We start from the raw sequence: 27,534 nt of genomic DNA, 5'->3' as shown, positions 1-27,534 counted from the left end.
TGAAAGGGAAACAAATGAGGGAAGGAGTGAAAGAGTGTAACTTTGCATTCTTGATATTTTTGAAGCTGTTTTAAATCAAATACCAGAATAATTTCACCACAGTTTGAATGCATTCAGCAATGTAACAAAATAGGTCTGTTTTGGTATTATATGCGCTGTCATTCCAATAATTGAATTCAGCCTGGAGAGATGGGGAGATGATGATGGTAGTGGGCACCAATGATTAGTTCAACAGCAGCATCAAAGAAGGAGGTGCTAGTTGGTGGGTGCCTACGGGGGTGGATGGATGGAAAGGGGAGGGGTGGTGGGATGGGAACGGTGTGGGAGGGGGGCAGATTTTAGGACGGGTATTAGAGCTGACAGATGAACGGGACGATGGACAAATTCTACCGCAACAGCTGTGACTGCCGCCATTATCCTGACAGGTGTCAATTAAGAATTACTGCCCAGCCGGCCGAATGCCCCTCCCAACTCACACACATGTCCCCTCCTCTCTACAACACAACTCCCCTCCGCCTTGTCCAGCTGTCGGCGTGTGAGAGAAATAACACTTTACCCTTGTCAGTGTTGTCACAGGCCCTGCAGTTGCGGTTTTCTTCCCCTATTTGAAACTGCAGCCAGCGGCAGACACCCGCTGATCAATAGCTCAGCGTATTAATGATCATGGGGATATGTCTGTAGGTGGATGTTGGGGGTGGGGCAGGATGGGGAGAAGGGTTGTCCACTTATGTCCATTTTATAGCAGTACAAACTGTTAGTAGCCAACCCTGCTCTCAGGTTACCGAAGATCCCCAGAAAGACGCAATGACATCAGCATCTAAAACCACAGATTTATGAGACCCCACCATGACTCTGCGATACGGATTTATACTGGGCTGCAGTGTGGCGTTTAGCTGTACATGAAAAAAAAAAAAAGGGGGCCCTAATTACAACTATGATGTGTGCGCTTGGGTGAATTTGTGCGCAGTGTGTGGTGAGTTCACCTCTTCCAAAGCAGTGGTTGCAGACTAATCTAGATGCTGGTTCCCTTCAACCTTCCCTGCTCACGGTGTTGGCTTAATACAGGGCCCGTTTTATTCCACATTGTAAAGTGGGGAGCTGAGGTCGATGAGTGAGAAAATGAACAGTTGCCATTGCCCCTCTCAAAGGCTCCCTTCCAGTAAATCCGCTGGCTGATAAACACATTTTGGGGTCGGCAGTCATGCTTCTGGCTTTACAGTGAAAAAAAATTGGAAATTTATGTGGTGTGTGTTCTCCATTTGCCACATTTTCTCAATTTTTAGCGGTTTAAATCAGTGCGGTGGCATGCACTTCAATTTTCCTTTAATTGTTGCACTACTAGAAAGCATTATGTATATGAAACTAACTGACCAAAGCGCTGACAGCGCGTGTGTGTGTGTGTGCTTGGAATAAAGACCTACACGTCATGTTGCATACCTTTTTTTTTTTTCTAATTATACACCGTACAGTTTAGCATTACATTCGCATGTGTCGTATGAATTCTAAAGTTCTTATATGCTCATGTGCCACACTGTTTACACTGTGTAGTTATTACTGGGCTTCTGTAATAAATGCAGTTTTCAGTGGCGGTGCAGAATAAACATGAGAAGCCTCAGTCAGTAGAAGGAGGAAGCAAAAACAGCAACGAGAAAAAGCAACATGAGAGTGAGCACAGAAGGCTCCCCAGGAATACACAGATGGATTTGCATGTTCACTTGGGAGTTACAGTTTTGGATTTCCTCCCTAGAAATCATTTGCCACAGAAAATAACCGGGGAAGATAATATCAGTGTTATTTTGCTACTCCTGCTTTATTTGCATATCTCTTGTTTTAAATAAGGCAACCCCTTGCAGTGAAATTTGGTTTGTTTTTCGGAGCTTCACTCTGCACCGTCTTTCTTTTTTCCCCTCATCACACACTGAACCTCTCTCTCTCTCTCTCTCTTTCATTCTCCCCCTTTTTTTTATTCCGGTCTTTCTTCAGGACTACCCCATCTCCTCTGTCTCACACTGGCACTACACTGCTCTGAGCGATTATCAAACCTGAGAATATTTTCCATCCCCATGCAAATCATCCACCATGCTCTCTTATCATTCCTGCTTTGCCCTTCCATCCCAAACGGTTGTGTGTAATCAAAGTAAACGGCAGCTAAAGCTAAAAGGGAAACGCTCTTTGTGGAGATGGATGGGGGGATTAAATATTAACCGGATGCGGCTGACTTAAGGGAAGTGTTTTACATAGCTTGCTCCTGCCGTGGATGCTGCGCATTGATCCCCTAGCCCCTTAGCCTTTACTTGTTTGGCTGCCTGCCGTTAATTTTTCACCATCGTCACACTGGCCAGGCCTTTGGAGCGAAGAGAGAAAGAGCAAGGCCGGTGAGCGATTCACCCATCCACTTCCACCCCTCCTCAACGTGCCTTTAACAGGGGCAGGTGAGATGGATGATAGCAATTTGAAATTTTGTTTGTGCGTGTGATCATGGAGATTGTTTTTGGTATTACCATGGTGTAACAATCCCAGTGATTAATTGAAGTGAATGCTCTGCTAGAACTGGAGGATTCTGGGGGGAAATTGGGGAGGCAGCAGGTTCTCCACCTACCTCCCCTTTTGACTCGTGAATGTGGTGTTTATTGGCTGACCTTGGAGTGCAACACTGCTGCCTTCTTCCACACACACAACAACACACTCCCAGGATCCTGCCTCCACACACTGCCCCTCTTGTCATATCACCTCCTTCATTTCCTCATGCCTCTTTCTTCCTCTCCTCCAGCTGTGATTAAAAGAGAAAATCAAACCACTCAAGCCAAACTTTGGGCAGAAAGGAGACTAAACAAAAACAAAATGGCTACAGTGGCTACACTATTCATGTAGATGGACATTAGCAGCAGGAATGTTCTTGCAGTAGCAGCAGCAACACTGCGTGTTTTCAATGTGTTTGTTGTCTAAATGTGTATAGCAATATCCTGTGGGTCACAGAGACAGCTTGTTAACAGAGGGGCTCATACTAGCGGCAGTTTACTCCCCTCCTCCACGCACGCACGCACACACACAGACACACACACACACGAAACACAGTTGTTGTACTAGTGCTGCTGACAGCATTGTGAAGGCCTTCTTGGATTTATAAATGCAGTGATGGTAATGCAGCGAATCTTGACGCTGCAGTCGTAAGAAATGGCCCCCACTCATCACTCAGCCCTAATGAAGTCACCCCCCCACCACACACACACCCTCATTCTGGCCGGAGCGCACATCTGACGGGGTCGTCGGCAGTTCGTGACCCCCAGGTGGCCATAGTCCGGCTGATAGCTGCGCTCTTCTACATGTTTTCATTTCCCCTTCTTCTCTCTCTGGCTCTGTTTGTCTCTCATCTAATGTTCAAACAGATATAAGCATTTTACAGCAAACATCAGTGTTTTGGTACTGGAAGGTGCAGATAGCTGATATTTATAATACTGCATGGTGTTAATGTGACGATTTTCATGCCACCAAAAATTCCAAACATTTTATGTTTCAACCTGAATTGCATGATACTAAAATTCCTTAAGCCAATAAGCCAATAATAATAGCACTGACAATAATAATAATGCTAAAAATATTCGCCTTGTTGTTTAATCCAATCGAAATGCAGCATTACTACTAAATGCAGTTAAAACCGCTCTGTAGTGTTACATCTTTCACAAAAGCATGATCTTAAAATATATATCCATCATATGAGACCTACAGTACAGGTCATCTTTTAAAATATGATAAATATTGGGAAAGCAGATTCATATTTAAGTCTGACCTTCCTCTTTCTTTTCCCCTTGTGTCTCTTGGATCCTCACCAACTTCTCCTCCCCTTTCATGCTGTTTTCTTTTTTCTCTTCTTTCTGTGTCTCTTGCTCTTTTGCTCTCCTTTAGTCAAAGTAGCGCTGGTCCCCATAGCAACACATAGTGAACTCTTACTCATTAGTGTGTATGCAGTTCCGCTGAATGGCCTGAATCCGGTTCCTCATTCCTGTAATTTCACACCAATACATCCATCAACGTGAGAATCTTACCTGACTGGACTGAGTGAATGCGAGTGATGACATTTGGACATTTGCTTGATTTCAAATTGGCGTGTTTGTCCTGTAGTGTGTATGTGTGTGAGACCTCATGAAGATTGAGAGGTGACACTGGGAAACGTCTCTCCGTCATGCCTGACTCACGCTCTGCTGTTTTTTTGTTGGTCTTTTTGGCTGTTAAATATCCAGAGCACTGATAACAGGTCAGCCGTTGAGAGAGAAATGAGGGAGAGGAAGGGTGTAAAGAGAAAAAGAGAGGAAGACAGGGAGGCGGTCGAGCGAGGAAGAGAAAGAACCAGGATATGATTAGAGAGAAAGACATTAGGAAAGTACGTATGGTAGAGGGGGAAAGAAAAGGGAAAGAGAGAGATTGGTCTTCTTTATGCTGGCTCACCCATTGCGTAGGCGGTGCATGGAGTGGAGGGGTCAATGGGATGCCGGGATAGGCTAATCTGCCAGGAAGGGAGGGCTAGGGTAGGCCTCATGGGAGCAGCCCATTGGCTAGACTCATTTGCCCTGTGAAATAAAATCTCATCGTGTCTTTGTTTTCATTTTTTTCATCGTTTGAAGATTGATAGTGTGGGTATTTGCTCTGAAATCTCTTTTCAAGTGTGAATATTTATCTGCCTGCATCTGTACTGTATGTGCCTGTGTAACTCTGTGTGTGCGTGCGTACGTGTGTGCGTGGGGCATACTTTTCCTAGTTCATCCCAGTTCCTGTGGGAGTGTGTGCATATGCGCAATGTTTCCAGAACTGTATGCTCGTCCTCCAGTCAGACACATGGATGACAGATGACCCAGTGGGAGACACCAACCATCCTGCCCGACCGGAATCTTGCCCCCCCCCCCCCCCCCCCCCCCCCCACCTGCCCCCCTCGACTGCAAAAAAGTGCATACTTTGTTTACTTCCTTGGCTCATAGCCATAAATCCTGGATCCACCTCCGATGTGGCGTTGCCCCCTTTTCCTCAGGTTACGGCTTTGTACACGATCATAATAGCTACGTCACCCTGGGTGCGAGTGTGTGTGGGATAACAAACCAGCCGCAACCTGGCTGGATGCATGCCTGTCTATCGCTTTAGGGGAGGGGTGGTCGTGGGGAACTTACTGGACCAGAGGAAACCTAAATCCTCATATAAAAAGGCCATGCACTCAGCCTGGGTCGAGGGAAAGAGGGAGGGAAAAAGAGGGAAGAGAGAGGAAACACAGAAAGAGGAGGAGAGAGAGAGAAGGGAAAAAAGTTGATTTCCTTTTTCAGCAGAGCCATACATCACAGGGCCTCCCAGCTGCAGTGTCACAAGCTGACAGAATGACATGTGTCATTTATCAAAGGGGCCAGGCGGGGGCCTTGGGAAACGTGCACCACAAAGCCTGAGAGAGTTCATTCCAGCGCTCAACCCTCCCTCTTTCCTTCCCTCCCTCCCTCCCTCACTCATCTCTACTCCTCCAGCTCGCCCCCGTCGTTCACTCTCCTCCTCGTTTTCTCTCCTCTCTGCCCCCCCTCTGCTCCCTCCCCAACCACCTCCACCCACCCCACTCACTTGCCTGGTGCCAAAAACGAGCCCTGTAATGTTTTCTGTTTTCCCTGTACTCACACACAGCTGCCATGTGCATGTGTGTGTGTGTGTGTGTGTGTGTGTGTGAGAGAGAGTACATAGAAGTGTTTGTGAATGCAAGGTTAAACCCGTGAGTACATACAGTGGCTGTACCTTAAAGCTAAAGTCAGTCCAACTTGAAAGAAAATCTGACAGAATAAAACACATGAAAGGAGAATCACAAACAGTGTTACCCACGAGCTAACGGTCCACCAAACTAAGCCGAACGTTATTATACAATCACTCATGAAATTATCAGCTAATGCTTTACTTATGACACTATTTAATGCAGAAACTTAGCCTTGCCACGTGAATTTTTCAATTGACATTTTGGTGTGTGTGTGTATTCCTTTGTTTCATGCTCCTCCAGGGAAGCTGTTGCTGATCTGGTTAAGGAAAGGCTTTATTTTTTTGATTGTTATTGCGGCCTCATGAGAGCAGATCTGTTTGCGCTCATTCTGTATCACTCTTTACTTACTTTGCTGTCATTTTTATTCATTTTATTTCCTAGGAGTCTGGAAACATTTATGTGTGCACACACACTCTCAATACTTGCTACTGAAGAGGTGTTTGACGGAAAGATTACAGCCTTCGCTGTTGGTAGGGCCCCAGCCGGAGGTCTGCGGGGTCACAGCTCTGAGCGCTCGGGGCCCGTTTAAGAACGCATTACATCGCGGAACAGCTTGTACATAGGAACGCCTGTTGTAACCAGTGTGTCAGTTACAATAGAGAGCTGTGTCAGTCCAGTCATGGCATGCCTATCTACAACTTTTTGTGTTAACGTCTTACCTCACCGCATGCACTCCATTTCCAGCTTCCTCTCATCCATCATCGGTTCACCTTTCATCCCAACCCCTCATCCACCCCCATCATCAGCCCCTGCTAGGGTTAACTCCATCTCAGCCACTTCCAGAATCAATAAACTATCTCACCTAGCTGCCCTTTCCTCCCTCCACCACAGCCAGATTAGACATCTCGGGAGGCTGGAGTTTTAACACTGTTGATCTGCCTCTTTACCTGTGGGGGCTTTGTTGTCGTGTCTTATTTTGGAGAACTTTATGACCACAGATCAACTAAAATGTTCATAAGGCATCAGTAAGTTATATCTAAAGGAAACTTATCATTCACTTGTTATTTATAACTAGTATTTTTTGTAAATAGATACATAAAGTAAAGTCAACATAAGTGGCTGGGTTAGTATTAGATACCTTTTGAAAAATATAGGATGTAGAATTTTAGTGGAACAAAAACTTTCTCAAGGTATCATAATATATATTAATAATATATATTATTATTATTAATAATAACCCTTTCATACAATGTAGATGCATCTTGCAAACGTGCCTTTAAAACTGTGCCCACTTGCTTACTTTTGCTTTCTAATACCCGGCTAAAGAGAGTACATTTTTACTTCCAGCGGTCGTTACTGATTCCAGCCAGCTCCTTGCAGATCAGACAGCCTCAAGAGCATCTGAAAAACCCTGGGTGAAATTCTCTGGTTAATAATTAAAAATCCAACTCGGGGCAACACGAGGTGGTGAACAGACAGAAAGGGAGAGAGTGAGTGAGGTGGGAAGACGAAGTGGGGGAGTCCGTCTGACAGTATAATGTTTCCTTGCTTTGTCTGCGGGGGTTAAAAGACATGGTACATCATTAAGAAGAATATTCAGTGGCGGTGTCACTGAGGGTGACCTTTCCAACAGGTCATGGATAGTTCACTCTTTAAACCCCACCCCCCAGGCCACTCAATAACCCCCCCCCCCCGCCTGTGCACAAAGACATAGGTATGAGTTCAGGGCTGGAGTTGGAAGTCAGGCAGTGGCCATTTGATCCCTTTATTTTCCATTTAATCGATTGATTGATTGAAGAGTATATTTTTGTACCGATGGCTAATTCACCTCACGTTGACTGCTGTGACTGTGCACTTCCTGTTTATAGGGACTTGGCACTATCTTTTTAACATAATAACATTAACAAACAGCCTCTATCCCTCCAGTCTTTCTCTTCTTTGTCTTTTTACCCCCGTCACTCTCTCTTCCCTGTGCATTTTGCTTGTGTGTGTGTCTGTGGAGGATTCGAAAGACCAGCCCCATTTCATTTATCTTAATAAGCCTCATTTATTTTTGCAGCCAGATGTGAGCTGACAGACATCAGTCAGTGACCCCCCCCACCCCACCCTACATACCCCTCTCCCCACACACACACACACAGCAGCACCCTCTGCATTTCTTCTACTACCACTGCCCCCCCAACCATACCCATCCAGGAGGTCAGGCAAGCACCCCATCACTACCGCCACCACCTCCTCCCCCTCCCACCCTCAGCATTACAGAAGATGGATGTGTCTTTAAAGCAGAGATTGATTGTGGATATCAGAGTTATGGCGCCATTCATCACAGCTGATATTATTCAGACGAGCGGGATTGAACAAGGAGGTGGGACTCCTGAGCCCATGGGTGGGTTCTCGGTGGTGGGCGGGGGGGGGCATAGAGCAAGTTTAATGGATTGTAAATGAGAGTGTGTGCCAGTTTGTGTGTCTCTGAAAGAAAGTGTGTGTTTATACTCATGTACTTGCGTGTACCCGTCATAAGTCGGCTTCACTTGGGAATTCTGACTGGCTGTTTCTCATCTCTACACTCACTGGTCGGTGTGTGTGTGTGTGTGTGGAGCTGTCTGCATTGATCTGCCATGATGTGATCCTCCTTCAGAGTCTGTTCTCATCAGACTCTGATTTACAGCTTCATTAGGATCTCTGTTCTACCTCGCCTTCTTTTTGTCTCCCTCCTTTCGCCAGGTCACTCTTGGAGGCGCACACTCAAACACAAACAAGGTGCACACTGTAGAAGGAAGGCTGCAACTAAAGGAGTTTTCATCTCAACACTTTGTTTAGTTTGTTTCTGTTCTGTTTGTCATCATTATGAATAATCTCTTATTATTCATCAAGGCTTAGCACCTCATTGTGCCCTGAGAGTTGAAGTGCTGTGGTGGTTATGGAGGTGCTTCCCCGCCCCCCGACAGCCCCACTCGGTTGAAAAGAGCCTTCATTGTGTGTGTCGTCTTTTATGGTGCTGTCTGAAAGAGAGGGATGCACTCCAGTCGGCATTCAAATGCACGTGGTAAAGCAGCCAGCAGAGCAGGACAAACACCACAGGTTGTAAACGCTTTGAAAAGGAGTGTGTATATATGTGTGTGTATGTGAGTGTGTAAGGTGTGCATGAGGATATGCAAATGTAAATGCGGGTGTGTGTGTGTGTGTGTGTGTGTGTGCCGGCTCTTGACTGAAAGGTTTTCACTCTTTTTACCTCCTCGTTTTCTCTCCTGGTACAGCTCGCCACTCACTTTACTCCTTGCTTTCTCTGTCCATCTGTCTTCTGTAGTCATCTGCAATGACTCTTTTCTTCCTCCACCGAGAAAAAAACCTGAAAGTTTTTGCTCCTCGTCTTTTTAAACCTCTGCCCATCCCAGCCCCACCCCTCCCACCCACCACCACCACCATCATTATCAGGAGTCAAGTCATGCAGAAATGTAAAAAATAAGAAGGTAATCACACTTTGTGCTGGTGCTTTTGTCGTCATTCGTGATGGAAATGGGTCTAAATATGAGATTAGAACCTGCCGGTGACTGATGCTATTAGGCAGATATGCCATAGACTTTACTATCTCCCATGAAGGATTAGCGCAAATTATACTGGGAGACAGGCTTGATTTCTCCTCTGCTGGCTGGATGTGGGCATTTGAGGCACTCTAAGTTGACAGCGTCTGTCTCTGCTTAGTTCTCCGAGACAGGTTGTGTGACAGCTGATGCCAAGCGAGGGCTTAAAAAGTGTGTATGTGTGGGTGTCTATTTGTGTATTGGACGACGTTTGGTTTGTGCATAAGTGTCATTCTGTGTGTGTGTGTGTGTGTGTGTGTGTGTGTGTGTGAGTGAGAGAGAGAGAGTAGGAGAGTTATAAACTGACAGGCGAGTGTGTTTGAATGTGATTGCGTGTCAGTGACGGGTTTTTTTTTTTTTTTTTTTTTTTTTTTTAGAAAACAGGTTCTCTTTGAGTAGGGTGACAATTGGGAAAGGCTAATTTTAAGCTTGGTAGCTTCCTCTTTAATTCTACACATTCCTATCTGGTGTTATTTTGAATAATTAAAATGTCTGAGTGAGTGTCCAGGTGAAACTGTTTGTATAGCTATGAATAAATAAGAAAACTGGTCAGATATCTGTCCAGATGCTGGAACTCAGTTTTGGAGTCCGTCTGGAAGATAACTGACAACACTAAACCCAGATAACAGGACTCCCAAGTTTCCTCCTGTATGCAAACATTCACTTTGCTTTAGAGAAGTTTGTTGTGACAACTATCATGTCGTGTAATCTTAAATAGTTTGAACTGTGATATTGATATAACTGGAGGAAGGTGGCTGAGTGTTTTGCTCACCTCTCAGGAATGTTTGAGGCAACATGCAAATGCCCCCTGTTTTAGCCCTGGTTTCTCCTCTGAGCCTGCTGATTTAGGAGGGTGACATGTCCTTTAAAGTTGGGTAGTAAACTGGGGGGGTGGATTTATAGGCTCAAGTCCCCCCCTCCCGCTTCCACTGTCTCTGTCCGCTGGCTCCTATGACAATACAACAGCCTCAGCCCTGCTGAACTTCAGGTGTCTACAAAGCCACATTAGCAGCTTCAGTGGGGCCATTTGTTTTTGCCTGAGACATTGGCCACATGTCACACAGAAGCTGGACAGAGGAAGTTTCTCAATGTCCTGCTTAAAGTGAAATCTGATCCAACCCAACTGTGGAAAACTTTGGCTATTTTGAGTTAACCTGCCATCAATTACAGATCAAGGACAAGTTCAACTCTGGAACCCAAGTAACATGCACCAAATTCCTGTCCAAAAAAGAAAATGAGATCCCTTTATGGCTTTTGTTGATATTGACAATCCACACAGCAAAGCAACTACTGAACTTAAATCAGAGACAAAACAGATGATACTGCCCATTTAAAAATTTCATTTCCTCTGGCAGCCATATTTAATTCAGCTCGTCCTTACTTCGCCTTTTCCTCAGATTTCTGCTCTGTCTTCCCACTCATCATCCTCTTCTCTGCTCTTTCCTCCTCCTTATTTCGTGAGGTATGATGCACAGTGATGCTTCGCCCTGTCAGCAGGTTTGTAACAGGTCAAAGTGGAGGGTTACTCAGAGAGATGTAGTGTGAAACCAGTACACTGCACACTGTGTGTTTCCTGACATTGGCTTCTTGTTGGATTTTAGCCAAGCAAGGCTGCCCACCTCTGATATGATGTAGGCACAATTTCTATCTTACTATAGCAGGTGTGTTAGTAATGTTTTTATTTCAGGTGGCAGACCAGAAAATGCACCTCAGTGAGGTGTGGGAGGATTTACTCACCATCTCAAGTGTGTAAATCCTGCAGTGAAACCTGCACTCTCTGCCTTGTAGAGCTTCTGAATCTAAAATAATATTAGTTGAGCTTTCAAGAGACTTGCACAATAGTTGAAATGCTGTTGCAATTTTTTTTAACCTTACAAGGATACATTTAGTGACATAAAATATAATAATATTTTAACATAGTAAGACCCATATGAGTGTAAGTATCAGCGTCTTAAAAGCCCTTATCAGTCTCCTCTGCACAGGATGCTCCAAATCAGTCTCATCCTCTCCTCTGCACAGTTTGAGTGATCAGTCCGAGGCCTAGTTTACTGCTGCCAGCATGGGACTTGATGTTCGTTTCTCTATTTATTTCCACGGCCCATGCGTTTTTCCCCATATAAAGACAGTCTATGTCCGACCGTGTCACCATGTGATGGATTGCATAGTCCTCTTCTCCGAGGAAGAGTAAGGAGGGGGGATGGTGGATAGAAGAAAGGAAAGAAGGAGGGAAAGAATGAGTGAGAGAGAGCGAGGAGGCAGAGTGTTGCTTTGCAGCAGTGAAGGACATGGCAGCTTAGCGCTGGCCAAAAAGACTGTGGTGAACACCTGCTCCTGTCTCCAACGCCCCTTCAACCTCCTCATTACCTGTCAATCTATCACAAGGCAGCCAGATCAAATGTCTGCAGCAGCCAGGACTCGCACAGGGAAGGAGTGAGGGAAGAGGGGAGGGAGAGCAAGGAAAGAAAGAAAGGAAAGAGAGGGACAGATTACATGTCTGGGAGAGCAGAAAATGAAGGGGAAGTAAATGGAGCAGCTGCGTGTGTATATCAAAGATCTGTTGATAATTTGGAGTAAACTTTGTTCAGAGAGCAATTATTAAAACTTCTGGAGGTAGTTTATCATGTTGCTAAATTTAGAATACATGGAATACAGATTTCATGCCAGTGTGGTTGGCTTCATATAAACGTGTTTTGTCGTAGTCAACGGAAAGTTAAAACATCACAGAAAAGTCATCAGATATTCATCTTGAAATAAAATTCAAAATGGATGTCACTCAGATGATTATTTAACATCCCAAACTCAAGATTTATTAGACTGACAAAAAATCAATTGTACTTTGTGAAGCATCATAAAGGCCAGGTCTGTGGTCTTTTTTTTTCCAGCAGTGCACTTCCTGCGCTTGACAAAGTCGTGTTTAGACCCACCCCGCAGCACCGTCTGGTCTTTGATTGGTGCCTCTGTATAAAAGAGATGAATCTGTGACAGAAAGGAGCCTCTGTAGGGAGGCGGGACCTGTGGTTTCACATTACACAGACAATGCTGCCAATGTTTATCTGCTATTGTTTTACACACAGCAAAGTGTACACGCACATTTGTGGATAAACAGATGTACATTTATATGAGCGCACATGCATATATATGGGCTTATTTTGTGCGAAGTGTGTGTTTTTGTAATTGTGTGTTGTTACATGAGAGTGTTTACTTGGACACCGAAGGCAAGTGTGTGTTCTTTTAAGGGCAGATGAATTTGAGCTCATCAAGGTGCATTAGTGCACACATGACTAGTCTTGGCTCTCTATTTCTGATCCCTTTCAGTCCCCAGTCCCTCGTTCTCTCGCTGTCTTTCTCAGTGTTTCTCAAACTCTCTTGCCCCTCTCTCTCCTTGAGTGTGTGAGCTGTGGTGATTTACGGTAATTATCCGTAGTTGGGTCATCTATCAGGCTGGCCGTTGCTAGGAGATGGAAGCAGCTGGTGCTGGTTGTTGTTTTGCACATACTGGTGTGTGTGTGTGTGTGTTTCTGCGTGTGTTTCCGGGGATTCAGGTGAGGGTGCTTGCATGTATTTATTGGTATCTTGTACGTGTGTGTTCAGGTGAAGTGGTCTTGCCTGATGTAGGGATTTAAAAGCGCAGGTGGTGTAGAAAAAAGAAGGCGGCAAAAGAGTCAATGGATGGAGGAAAGGATTAAGGGGGAGGGGTGTGGTGGGGGGGGGTCAGGGGTTGAAAGAGGCCAGCAGGAATTTTGCATTGGTGTGTGTTTGGAAGTAGCAGACAGCTTAAAAGGCACAGGTGTGTGTGTGATAGACAGGGGAGCTGTATGATGAATTTATCCAGGCAGATGGAACTTGGAAGAAGTCAGGGGCCTTGGGGAGTAGTTTTAGTGGCTGTGAAAATTGCAAGATTGAGTATGTGTGGGGAGTGGTGGGGGTGGAGGCTATTTTCTATTGGCAGGTGATGGTTCCACAGATGGGTGCCAGTTCAGATCCTTGCTGATGGGCTTATTTCTCCCAGTTTTGCCGTTGTAATCCACCGTAACCCATTGTGTTGACGCAGTTTCAGGTTTCACGACATAAGCAGGGCATTGATGTCGCAGCGGACATGAATGTGCCCACTCCCCTACAGGAACACACGCGCTGAAAGATGAACTGCAGTTAACAGTTGCCTTAACAGTTTTTTTTTGTGAACATATGACAGGGAATTTACAAAGAAAGTGCAGGAAATTATCATTTTTATTTTTTTACTGAATGTTTGAACTGTCAGTGTGAGCTGTTGCCAAAAAAGCCAAAACTCAGAGGCCACTGCAATGGAATCATTAAAAAGAGAAGTTTGGTCAAACTTAGGTAAAAGTAAAGAAATACAATAACTTCATCATTCGTACATTCATCTTCTACTGCTTACCGGGGTTGTGGGGGGTGCTGGAGCCAATCCCACTTCGCATTGGGTGATGGCGGGGGACACCCTGGACAGGTCACCAGTCCATCACAGGGCCAACACACAGAGACAGACAGAGACCAACAACCACTCACACTCTCACTCAGACAATTTAGAGTCACCAATTAACCCAAACATGATGTCTTTGGACGGTGGGAGGGAACAGGAGTACCCGGAGGAAACCCACACAGGCACAGGGTGAACATATAAACTCCACACAGAAAGGCCCCAGGCCGGGAACCGAACCTGCGACCTTCTTATAGTGGGGCGACAGCACTAACACTATGCTGCTGTGCTGCCATATGATTGTTGAAATAACTAGAATTACAAGAAGTTAATTATTAGGAGTCTTTGTTTATTTGTAAAACAACAAAACTATATATATATATATATATATATATATATATATATATATATAGGCACACACGCACACACACACACACACACACACATATATAAATGTAATGCAATATTCTCAAACCACGCTAAAAAGAATGCTAAGGAGACTCCCTTACATCTTTGCATCCCAGTACTGAAGTTTTATTTACCTAACCTGTTGGCAGATCTGTAAAATCTGAGTATAGGCGACATGTCAATAGGCGCTATGGTAACTGTAAATACAACCTCCACTCTCAGCTCTTCATACCGGCCTAATTAGCACCCGTTAGCATTTGTCACTGCATTTAGGGGATGAAGATTAGGAACACCTCTCAATTAATCTGCAATCAGCCTGTTTGTTAATTAGCTAACCTGTTCTAAGTGGCCTTCAGGGCTCTTGTGTAATTAGCTAAACTGCTGGGAAGCAGGTCTGTGTATTGACATTGACCTAAAGCTTACACACACACACACACACACACACACACACACACACACACACACACAGACACGCGCACACACACACTGTATACACACCCAAGCTCATACATATATATAATGTAAGTGTAAGACACAGTTTTGTGGATGTCTCCAATCATGGTCAACAGGCACAAGAACTCTATTAAATTATGGACAAACACCTTCTACACTGTGTGTGTGTGTGTGTGTGTGTGTGTGTGCGCTCTGAAAAACAAACGCTTTAAGAGACAAGCAAGCAGAACACACGCACTCCAACACACTTTATTAGTAGTCGCAAGCATGCCTTACTCATCCAAATATACATATTTGCACACCTGCACGCTGGCAGTGATACACTTAGACTGATTATTCCTCTCCTCACTCTACAGCAAAGCTGCATCCCTAAAAAGCATTCGCAGGAAAAGGCAGTAGGAGAGAGGAAAAAAAAAAAAAAAAATACATACTGTACTCCCCATGCACGTACACTCTTTTGAACATTTCATCCTTTTCAAGTGCAACAACATCCCCACCAAATGAACAGCTTCTCCATTGCAGTGTTGAAGCCCTTTTTTTTCTTGCTCACTTCAAAGCCATTTGTTTACTCTACTGCCTCCTGACATTGTCTGTGGTAATTAAAGGAGCGCACTGAAATTTATGGTTTAATTATACAGGCCTTGTTATGCAGAGAAGACCAGGATATGCTCAATAAAAATAAATAAATTCCATACGGGTTTATTGAACCCACGTTTGCATAGAGGGTGGAATCATTCCAGTCACTCAGGTGTGTGTGTGTGTAATGGTGTTCATGTGTATGCACATGTTTATTTATGTATTGCCTTGCAGGACAACCACAGAAGCTCAGTGTGCAGTGTGAGTGGGTGAGAATGAAATTAAAAAAAAAAAAAAAAAAATAAGCCAGATGAATTGCAATCGATTGGCGCTGGTTCACTGTATTGATCCCCCAGCATGTTAAAGCCTGCTGTACTCCGTGAAGAACACTCAGTCAGTCAGTGTGGGCCCCCCCCCCCCCCAACGCTCCCTACCCCAACCTCTTCCTATCCCCTGCATCTTCCACCCCTTTATCAACTGAAACATGGCTGGATATACTGTAAATGCCTCCCTGTGTTGTTACTGCGAGCTAGTGTAAAAAGCATACCATACTGCTTACAGCCATAGCTCACACTAACAAAGTGTGTGTGTGTGTGTGTGTTTAGATTTTGTGCATGCACAGTAATGGAGAGTGATCTTGGCTGTGGCCCACAAGCTTCTTCTCTGAACTGATCTCTGAGTTAGGTATAAAAAGCGCTTCGCTCTATAAATAAAACAGCACTCACTTATACACGCACATGCTCACAACACACACACACACACAAACACACATTCAAGCCTGGCTACACAGCTCTCAGATCTTATACCTGGCCATATGCAATCATATGTACAGATACAGATACACATCCCATCAATCCACGTATCAGACTCTAGAAGGTCAGGCAGAAGGATGTCGGTGGGTCATATTGATATATTTACAGGAGAGCATGACCTGTACCTGCTTGGCACCGGCTACCTGTCCAACCTCTGACCCCACTTTGCTTTACAAAACAGCTATCTAGTCAGGTAAATCTCCCACATCAATCTATAGTACACACATTTTGTTATTTAGCTGATGGTAGTGACTTGTGGTGTGAGTGAATAGCTGATCAATGTAGTCTTTAAGATGTTGCCAAACAGCATTAAGTCAAATAAACATTGAACCAGTTTGGTGAGAGGAGTGTTACTCAAAGGTCAAAAAGAATGTCTTCCATCTTTCCCTGGCAGGGAGTTGTCAAAATATGGACCAGAAATGTGAGGGACGGACAGCTGATATGACGTGGCTATTCTCGAGCCCTGCTGCTAGCAAAGCAAAATACACTAGTAAAATGCTCTCTAGAAGATCAGCAGTGTGACTTTACATAATGCTACTGACCTACTATAATTCAGCATGACTTCAAGTGTTTGCACGGAGTAACCAGAGCCAATGGTGGTTGATTCACTGACTATCTGCCAATAATACAAAATTTCAACACTAATCCTGTTTGCACTGCACTTATTCACATTCACCACCACTTTGTGTGTTAGCCCATTATGTAGCTATGTGTCTGAAGAACAACATGTCCCATCCGCTGCTGTCTCCTGAGCTCAACTCAGGCTAGAAGTGTTTTGAAATGGGGTGAAGGGGGTGGGGGGCAGTTGAGAGATAAATTGGTACAGCGAGCTGGAATGCTGCAGCAGTTATTTAAGGCCCTGTAGGTGCTGCTTAGGCCATATGCTCCCATTATTCCGCTTGGGAGGGGCCCATGTGGGCATGTGAGCAAGGCTGAAGAGGAGGAGGAGCAGGAGGGTGGGAGAGAAAGAGAGAGTGAGGGAGGGGTAGGGGTGGAGGGGAGTCAAAGGAGAAAGGTAGCTGAGAAATTATTTTAAGGAGAGCCCCCCTATCAAGCGCAGGAGGAATTTTAAGAACGGAATACCGGGAGAAGCCTGAGATGAGATGAGAACGAATTAGCTTCTAAAGTAAATGATCGCCTTCACCCTCAATATCCGGCTCTTTCACCACCGTCTTTGCATAATTCATCTCGTCAAATTTTGAGGTGTGACAGAGTATAATTCATGAACTCCTGAACTTCTCAGGTTGATAGCTTCTTTCAGGTTAGGGCCTCTCAATCATTTTCATATCATGAAGCTGGGCTTCATTAGATTCAGTGTGACGCACCCCCTTAGGGACATTTATTGATTTTTCAAAACACCTGAAAAAGTATTTCCACAACTTAAAAGTTTTACATACACAACCGTAGCAGTGAGAATGAAATTTAAAAGTATCATATCAACTATCTACCGAAACTTTTTTATTATATTATTATGTAGGGCCTTGTTTTGTCAGTTGTAATCAGTTGAGTTTCTGAAAAATCTTTCCTCTTTCAGATAGCCTAAAATTTATCTGTTGAGAAAAAAGATCTATATACAGCTTTGTTGTTAACCTCATATCTCTGTCTCCGTCTTGTTTCTGCTCCCCTCCCTCTTCCTCTCCCTATCTGTACAGTCTCTTGTCAAACTGAGGCCTGTGTTCCTGATCAGGGCATTGCTCTCATGTTAGCCGCTTCACGGGAAGCACATCCCAGCATTCCCTCTGACACGCCGGCAGCAGCATTACCATAATTGGCTTTTCTACATGACGGGACAGAGGAAATAATAATGTCATTTTATTTACAGCCCTCTTGTCCCGGTCCGAGAGCTATCACCCCCTCCTCCCTCCTCATCTCTCCTCCTCCATCCTCCTTCCTCAACACCGCAGTCTTTCTCCTCGCTACACATTCACTGACATACACCTCCTCCTCCTCACCCCCCTCTTCTTCTATCTCATCTCCCTCTCTCCCCCTCAGCCTGTGCAGGGCGCGAGTCTCGTTCTGCCACAGCGTGTAGGTCAAGCGATGGCTTTTTGATCAGCTCCTGTCCAAAGCCATCAGGGTTGAGAGGCACGTAATGGAGAGCAGGGTGACAAACAGAATCTGGGGAAGGAATAAGACTGCCAGTTTCCTATTAGGGGCCGGCCTAAACGGCCTCTGCCCCCCCACATCCTGCACCCATACCCCCCCACTATTCTCTGCTGCGAACCCACTCCTGCACTGCCTAAATCACATGAGTGAAGGGGCCTGTGATTGGACATTAGTGCCGCAAATGACTGCCGTGATTGCCCCCTTCCCAAACTCACATCAAATAAATAAAGAAATGTGTGTAAATAAATAGAAGGAGGGGTGCTGAAGAAATGGGGCTGGTGGTGGAGGTGCTGGTAAGGGGAGGCTGACTGGTTTCATCCCCTTCTTTTTCCTCTCTCTCTCATTTCATCGCCTTTCTGCCTTTCTTATCTGGTTTGTTTGGCTTTGACAGCGGCCAAATGGTGAGGCTCCGTGAGCCTGACAGAGAGTTTTATTGATTTAACAACCAGCAGACTCTCAGCAAAGAAAAAGGAGAAGGCAAAAAAATGGGTAGGGCAGAGAAAGATAGCAAAGTTTTGAAAAGGACTGATATGTTTCTAATTCACTCCTTGCCAAAATGCTGACGTGTCCACTGGTTGTGCTTCAATTGGTCACTTAAAAAAAAAAAATCAAGTCATACCAAGTATCAAGCTGCATGGGAGGGAGAATGTTTTAGGGATGATCTGTACTTAGGTCAATCGCGTTGTCCTTTTGCGAGGCCCAGTGTTGTGCTAACGCAGGATACAGGGCGTTCGCCGCAGTCCTTTCATCTGAAAAATATCAAATCAAACTGCCCGTCTGTTCTACACAACAGGACTGCACACACTCCACTCTGACGGGGTCTCTGAGAACCAGTGTTAAAATGTGCACACCTGATCGCATCATCAGTGCAAATGCAAACTCCTAATGACGCATTGTGTTCTTCCATCTTTATATATTAGGAACAAATCAGAGTCAAGGGTGCTTCATTGACTCTAACAATAACCCTAATCCTCCAGGAACTCATTTAAAGAAGAATAATAATGAATGAGATAGAAAACACACACACACAGAGACCGATAGATTTTGTCGCATGGGACGTGCAAAGCTTGACTGGCACCTGCCTTTTATCACCATAGGTGTGTATGTCAATTTAATTTACATTATGAATTTTTAAAAGGGCTTTTGATAACATCCAAAGGCGCAACTACAAACCCTTTTTAGTACTTTTATTAGGAGAGTGTCTGTTCCTTCTATTTTATTAATTGTGTAGTAACTACGTGTGTTGTTATAGGGAGATCAGTGATACATTGGGATGCTACTACTTGTGTCCTTGCTGTGTGTGCGGTTGGTGATCTGGCGTGGCTGGTGTGGGCTTGATTGCTGCTGCTTCTGACAGTGAGTCTGCAGTGCTATCCTGGCCATTGCCGCCTGTCTCCTTGATGGCGGCACGTCCCCGAGCAAAAGTGACAGGCGCTTTGGCGCCCGTGCAGATGGCCCTGCTCACAGCCATCACCCACTCGGCGAACCAAACCGCCAGGGACGGCACGCCAGCCCTACCCCTTCCCGAGCCTTCCCCTTGCTGCTGGTGTTGCTCCGCATATGTGCATCCAGGGCGGGAGAAGGAGCTTAATCTGGTCGCCAGTCAGAATCACACATCTTCAAGTTGCAGTGATTAAACAGATAGTGTTTATGCGCAGCTCTTAATATTTTTCCTTGCTCGTGCTTCAGATTTTAGCGTCCTGTCAGAAAATATGAAATATCTCAAAACAGATGGAGAGCTCATTTATTGCATTAAATGTTAGCCACAATGTTAGCTACATTTCATGACTAATATTGTACATTTATGGCTTGCGAAACCGTCCACTTGCTGCCTGTGATTTTTACAGATGTCTGTCTCTGCCAGTCTTTTGTCTGTATGCTTTTGATATCTCCTTCTTTGTTGTTTCCATGACAACATGGCAGGACAGGCATTGATTGACAGGGATCGTCAAAGGGTTCCCTGGCGACCTGCTCATCGTTGGAAGCCCCTCCTTGCTGCAGTCTGTGTTTTGTCACTCACCCAGGGATATTTCTGATCTGCTGCTTCTCATTCCTGCTGTGTGTGTGTGTATGTGTGAGAATGTCTATTAAGCACTGCCAACTATTGGGGTTTAGCTATTTTTTGGCTGCGACCAACATGAGTGACTCACATAGGTAATTCCTACTGTATGTTTGCACTGTTCATGTGGGCTTGTGAAGAATGGGTAGCCGTTCAGTGGGACGCTTTGTATATTAAATGGCTGATGTGTATTGATAGCCTCCTTTTCTGGAAGCGGGTTAGTGAAGGGGAAGGCACTGTAACAGAAGACACTCTGCAGATGTGTTGTAGAGAGTACAGCACATAATGCTAATCTGCTGTGTTAGGGATTTTCAGGAGTTTTAGAAACTGTCTCGGTCTCAGTCTGTCAGTGGGATTGAAGCGCAGCCAGGTTCTCCTGTAGTGCTCTCATTTCACTGAAATCCTGTCAGGCGTTGGGAGAGTATGTTGCTCATTTGGAGAAGGGTGTATCAGTAGCACACAGTGAACTCAGACTTATAGGCAATATTATGGTTGGTGGGTTCAGCTTCGCACCGTAAGAGCAAACATGTATGAGCAGAGCAGAGTGCGTAAAGTACACACATCTGCATGGGAAGGTGGGCACGCAAGCAAATATGTGCTCACAAACAGGCACTTACCGAGGCACGCGTATTCACATCAGAACACAGTCATAGTCAATGGTGCAGCTGCTCACCTCCCCCACCTCCCCCACCTCCTCCACCCATCTCCTCTCAGGCAGCAGTAAATGGTGCCAGTGTATATACATCAGGTATTATGTCCACTTAGATTATGATATGACACGTTAGCGTGCCGTTTGAAGCTGACAGCACATCTGTTTCATCAGGAGAGACTGATACTGGCATCTAGGACACACATCTCACCATGCAGGAAGGAGATAAAGGAAGAAACTAGGGGGCCGTCTTTCCTGTCTCCCTCACCCTCTTTCTCTCCCTCTCCTTTCTCCCTTTTCTCTTACAGCCCCTCTCCCCGCCCACCAAACCCACCACCTCCTGCTCACTTTTTCTTTCTCCCCCCACATTTTCTTTTCATTCACTTGTTCTTCCCCTAACAACCTCCTGTCTCTCCTACTTGCTGATGCTTGCCATGTCCTCTCTAGTACACACACACATGCACATAGTCTCACATAGCCTTCTATATCATATGCTTTCATGCTTTTGTATATTTTACTGGTAAACCTGTTACACCTCAGCTTTCTTTAGTTGCCTTTCCCCACACCTCGATCTTTGATCACATGTTCGCTTTCTTCTGTCCTCTTGCTAAGCATTGTGCATGCCTTTTTGGATCACAGAGCACTAGCAGATTGTGCAAATGCATCAACTGTCTGGCCAAGAGTCCCTCCCTCAACAATCATGTGGCGTTCAATCCAAGTACCATTGTTTTTTAGCAGTTCCTCAAATGAAAATGACCTTTCACTCATCAGAGTGGGTTAGGAAAAGATGTGATAGCTCCAGATTAGCGCTTTGTTGCTTTCCCTCCTCAATCAGTGATGTAATCTAAACTTGTGAGGACCTGAACTTCATGGACTGGATGAGTGAGAAGCAATAAAGCTTTGGGAATAAAGAATGAAAGGAAAAGAATGGGGGAGATCAACATGCAAGCATGCAGCTGGCTAACAAGGCCAAACAGCCAGTCATTTCCTGGGGAACATGAGGCATGTGTGGAGGAATAGGGAGTTGGGAAGGAAAAGGACAACTGTCAGAAGCTCAGTGATTTATTTTTCCCTCGGAGGCTTTTTTCACCATTGGCTCTCAGAGCCACATGTGTGTAAAATACACACAAACTCATGCATGCATGCATGCATACAGATGCACACTCTCACTGGATGAGAATAAAAGCGTACATGCTCCATACTTGAGTATTCATTCCATGTTATTTTGACAGTGGTCCTGTTAGTGTGCTGTAAATCTTTAATTTCACTGAGCTGACCTCTTTTCCTCTCTTCTTTTCTCCCCCTTTTTTATCTTCTGTCTCTCTCTGTGCTACAGCGTACATGCCCGAGGATGAGCTTAAGGCAGCCCCTCACGATGAGGAAGAGCACCTGCAGGATGATGGCCTCTCATTAGATGGCCAGGACAATGAGTTCCTGTGCAATGAGGAAGAGGAAGATGTGGATGGAGGCCAGCCACCTAGCTACAGAGACTCTCCACTCAGCAATGGCACTAACCCCGATGCCGGATATGGGTCTCCGCTCAGTGATGCCAGTGACCGACTTACAGACTTCAAGAGCACCTCCTCCACGGATGGTCAGGAGAGGGAAGGAGCAGCTTTGCCCTTTCGCTCCAACAACGGCCTCTCTTTCCAGGATAGCCTGGCACAGATGAAAGCCGTCTATGCAAATCTCATCTCAGATGCCTCTTGGTCCAGCATCACGATGGACATCATGAAATCAAAGCCTGCTGCAGCAGGTAGTGTCAACAGTGCCCTCACTACTCCAGAGCCTGCTTCTACTGCCTCTGCCTCCACTACTTCAACCATAAACAAGAGCAGCGGGGTGAACATGGCCAGTAGTCACCACAATGGCAGGAGCTCCACCTCCACTGTCAACCACACAGGCAGTGCAAGTGGCAATACTAATGGCACGACAGCTAGCTCCGTTGGTAGCCATAGTGCAACCAGCAGCAGTGGGAGCAGCAGCGGTGTGGCTAGCAATGGCAGTGGTGTGGCCTATGACTGGCACCAGGCAGCACTGGCCAAAACACTTCAGCAGACCCCTTACCATCTTTTACCAGAGCCCAGCCTCTTCAGCACAGTGCAGCTCTACCGGCAGAACAACAAGCTGTATGGCTCTGTTTTCACTGGTGCAAGCAAGTTTCGCTGCAAAGACTGCAGCGCCGCCTACGACACACTGGTGGGTTTGACGGTCCACATGAATGAGACAGGCCATTATCGCGATGACAACAAGGACAAAGAGGAGGATCAGGGAAAGCGCTGGTCCAAACCACGCAAGCGCTCCTTGATGGAGATGGAGGGGAAGGAGGATGCCCAAAAGGTGCTGAAGTGCATGTACTGTGGCCACTCGTTTGAGTCTCTGCAAGACCTCAGTGTTCACATGATCAAGACCAAGCATTACCAGAAAGTGCCTCTCAAAGAACCAGTGCCAGCCTTGGCCACTAAACTGGTGCCCACTTCGGCTAAAAAGCGAGCAATCCAAGATGCTATAGTCTCCCCATGCTCCCCAGACTCGGTCCATGCTGGTAGCGGTGGTGGAAGTGTATCCCTTGGGGATCTTGGCAAAGATACAAAAGCCGTACCTAACCCCTATGTCACGCCAAACAACCGCTATGGCTACCAAAACGGTGCCAGCTACACGTGGCAGTTTGAAGCTCGTAAAGCGCAGATCCTCAAATGCATGGAGTGTGGGAGCTCTCATGATACACTGCAACAGCTGACTGCCCATATGATGGTTACAGGTCACTTTTTGAAGGTCACTAATTCTGCATCCAAAAAGGGCAAACAGCTGGTCTTTGATCCAGTAGTGGAAGAGAAGATTCAGTCAATCCCACTGCCACCGACCACCACCAGACTCCCCGTCCCCAGTAGTGTTAAGTCCCAGCCTGTGTCACCTGCCCTCTCCTCGGGCTCAGAGGAAAAGAGGGAAGGTGGTGAGGATGAAAAGGTTGACTGTGGCGAGTCCGTGGAGAAAAAAATTAAGGAGGAGAAGGACGACTCAGGTGAAAAATCTGAGACTGATGCCACATCGTATAAATATCTTAGAGAAGAAGATCTTGAAGAGACGCCGAAGGAGGGCTTAGATATCCTTAAATCCCTAGAAAACACAGTATCCAGTGCCATCAGCAAGGCACAAACAGGCACGCCCACATGGGGTGGCTATCCTAGCATTCATGCAGCCTACCAGCTGCAGGGTGCCATGAAAAGCTCCACTACTGTTCTGCCCCCGACTGTCCAGAGTGTCCAGATGCAGCCGATCTTTAACAGTGGGCTACGAGGCCTGGTGAGTGATCCCAACTCAGTCATCCACTCGCCTCGGAGCCCTTCCTCCCCTACCCCCCTCAGGAGTAATGTCACTGCCATGGAGGAGCTTGTGGAGAAAGTGACAGGCAAAGCTGCCACTGTGAAGAAAGAAAAGGAGGAGAAAATGGTGAGCCTGGAGCGGTGTCGGCCCCCATCGTTAGGAAAATCCCCTTCCCCTGCATTGAGAGAGCAAAGAGAGCAATTAGCATCCCCAAATGACCTCTCTGTAGGTAAGCCATCAGGTGTGAGAAGTAGCAGCCCCGCTAGTGTAGATTCGGAGCTCATCTGCAAGAAGGAGCCCAAAGAGAGCCTAGTAGACGGACACAACAACCATTCAAAGAACGGCTCCGAGGCCTGTCAGTCCCCATTAACTAATGGCAACAGCCTTGGTATCATCACTGATCACTCACCAGAAATTCCTTTCATCAACCCTCTCAGTGCACTCCAGTCAATCATGAACACACACCTGGGCAAGGCCTCCAAACCAGTAAGCCCAGCTGCAGACCCACTGTCCATGCTTTACAAAATCAGCAACAGCATGATGGATAAGTCTGCCTTCAACCCAACTCCTCAGGGCAAGCCAGCTGAGCCCATCAACCACTATCCATTGTATGAAAACAGTGACCAGCCCATAGACCTGAGTAAAAATAAGTCCTCCACTAACAGCAACAATAACAATAACAATGGCAGCAGCGTGCTCCTGACCAACAATAGTGTAAATGGAAACAAACCCCTCATTTCCCTTCCTGACACAGTCTCCTCCCCCCTGAGAGAGAACGCTCTCATGGACATTTCTGATATGGTAAAGAACCTCACTGGCAGACTCACGCCCAAATCTTCAACTCCATCCTCCATTTCAGAGAAGTCAGACGCCGATGGCAGTGCGTTTGAGGACGCCCTAGAGGACCTGTCTCCTGTGCAGAAGAGGAAAGGGAGGCAGTCCAACTGGAATCCTCAGCACCTCCTCATCCTCCAGGCACAGTTCGCCTCCAGCCTGAGGGAGACCCCAGAGGGTCGCTATGCCATGACTGACCTGGGGCCTCAGGAAAGGGTCCACATCTGTAAATTCACAGGCCTCTCCATGACCACCATATCCCACTGGCTGGCTAATGTCAAGTACCAGCTGAGACGGACTGGGGGCACCAAGTTTCTCAAGAACATGGACTCGTGCCAGCCTGTGTTCCTCTGTGGTGACTGTGCCTCCCAGTTCAGGACTCCCTCTTCCTACATCAGCCACCTGGAATCTCACCTGGGCTTCAGCTTGAAGGACCTGTCCAAACTGTCAGCTGAGCACCTACGGGAGCAGCAGGCTGCCTCAAAGGTGATCACAGACAAAATGACATTCGGCAGCCCCCTGTCAGCTTTGACCACGCCAGAGGACGACACAGGCTCCGTGTACCAGTGCAGACTTTGCAATCGGACATTCGTTAGCAAACACGCAGTCAAACTGCACCTCAGCAAGACCCATGGCAAGTCTCCAGAGGACCATCTAGTGTTTGTCACTGCTCTGGAGAAACTGGAGAAGCTAGACAAGATGGAGAAGGTTTAAGCGGGATCTCAAAGCTGAGCGTAGAGACTGACAGCTGTGGAACTGACTAGAATTTCATTGCACTAAAATGACATTGTTCACAGTTACTGCACTGGGCCGAACTGAGCCACCAGAAAATAAATCAGTCTTATAGTTTTCTGTTTTTTTTTTTGTTTTTTTTTTTGTGATAACTGCCTGACTGGACCATGTCTTTTCATGTTGATTTTTTTTTTTTTGTTTTTTTTGCCAAGCTTTTTTACACTTATTTTGTAATATATTTATATGCTATTTGTCTGATCTGTGCATGTATTTTAGTGAATCAAGGTTAAACACAAGATTTTAATCTTTTCTTGCAAAAATACAACTACTGCTTCAATGGTAAAAGTGATGAGTGGAAACAATTAGTGGAAGAGAAAACTGTATAATACTTGATATAAAGAAGGTGAAAATTAAATGTATACACCAAAAGAATGAAAGAATACTTTGAGAGACTGAAGTAGCACCTTAGACAGCTGAATTATTGAATTTGTAAAGAGAACATGTTTTGAAATATCTTGCATTTGTCAAAATCAGATTGATTTTAAAAGATCAAGGCTTATCATTTCCCTGCCCCCTCCTTTTTTTTCCCTTTTCCTTTTTTTTTTTTTTTTGGTATTTTTTTTGGGTTCCTGTCACTGCAGTGTTTTTGATGATGAATGGCCTGCTCATAAATCTGTCAGTGTATTCGAAAAAAGATCATGTGAACATTTGGAAAAACTGAAATGCTGCTTTTGGGTACGAGTCAATCAGTGAAAATGAATGGCCGTCAGTATGCAAGTTTGCTCAAAAAAACTTTTCCCTGTTGTGAAGTATCACCTTATAGCAATTTTCCAGTTGTATGGTTTGTTACAACTTTCTCTTTCTAAATTGTGTCGCTTTATTCAACTGTAAAGAGAAAAGTCTGTTACATGTAAATGATTACCAGTGAAATGTCAGTACTCCATAAGACATATCTTACCATTTGAAACAGCTCAACATTCTTTGTATCTTAAGGTGTGTGCATTCTCTAACTTTTATATTGTCATTTTATATACAAAAATGCTAAAAAAAAAATAAATAAAAACAGATGGTGTATATAGATATATGCTGTAGAGCTACAAAATGTCCTTTTTTAAAGAAAATACAAATTTAGCTTCTTTGGCTTGGTTTACAGAAATGATTTTACTTATACTTGCATCCAATTTGATGCATGAAATGGTGTGGAAAATAAATAAGCGATGCACAATGACTATACATTTCAATGTTTTATCGACAATATTGTAAAAAAAAAAAACCAACAAAAAAAAACTTTTTAGCACCAATTAGTTTGTTTCATTTCTTTCTCAATTGTAAAATAAACCCCAAAGCAGTTGTTAACAGTCATATATTTGTGGTTGTGTGTTCATTTGTCATGGTGGTACACCAAACTCAATGCAACATCTAAATATACAGATTAAAAGTAAAGCGGTCACATCTTTAGCTGGTACAGTAGGATTTCTTTTCTCTCTCTCTCTCTCTCGCAAGTCACACTTATCAAAGAGGTTAGATTCAAAATGACCTTATTTCACATTTGTGCTTATTTTACAACAGGCCTGCTTTTATGTTTGCTAGATGTTCAGAGAAAAAATAAAAGTCACTAGTGTCATACTCATAACTGATGACTGAGCCACATCATACCACTGATGATTATTATAATGATGAATATGACGGGGATGATAAGCCTGTAAGGGTGCCTATTGTGCTAGGAGAAACCCATGCTAGGCTTGTGACTGGCCTTTGGAGGGATCGTTCTGAAAGAATCAGTGTTGTTATTAATGATGCTAGTGTACTTTTGCCTGTTGGAACAGAATCAGATGGCTGTCTGTTCTGCTTG

At 45.1% G+C, this 27,534-nt stretch overlaps 1 protein-coding gene across 2 annotated transcripts in view; it reads left to right on the top strand.

Annotated features, from left to right (window-relative positions):
• The window catches only part of LOC115044962 (teashirt homolog 1), a 36,566-nt gene extending 9,583 nt beyond the window's left edge, over nt 1-26,983 (top strand). For both annotated transcript variants that reach the window (XM_029504354.1, XM_029504353.1), the window contains exon 3: nt 22,129-26,983. In XM_029504354.1, coding sequence (XP_029360214.1) covers nt 22,129-25,664 — 3,536 coding nt within the window. In that variant the 3' untranslated portion in view covers nt 25,665-26,983. The remainder of the gene's footprint in view (nt 1-22,128) is intronic.
• Nucleotides 26,984-27,534: the final 551 nt, after the last annotated feature.

This window comes from Echeneis naucrates, chromosome 6 (genome assembly GCF_900963305.1).
Source record: "Echeneis naucrates chromosome 6, fEcheNa1.1, whole genome shotgun sequence".
In the NCBI taxonomy this organism is placed as follows: Eukaryota; Metazoa; Chordata; class Actinopteri; order Carangiformes; family Echeneidae; genus Echeneis; species Echeneis naucrates.
This window is presented reverse-complemented; position numbering and strand designations above follow the sequence as displayed.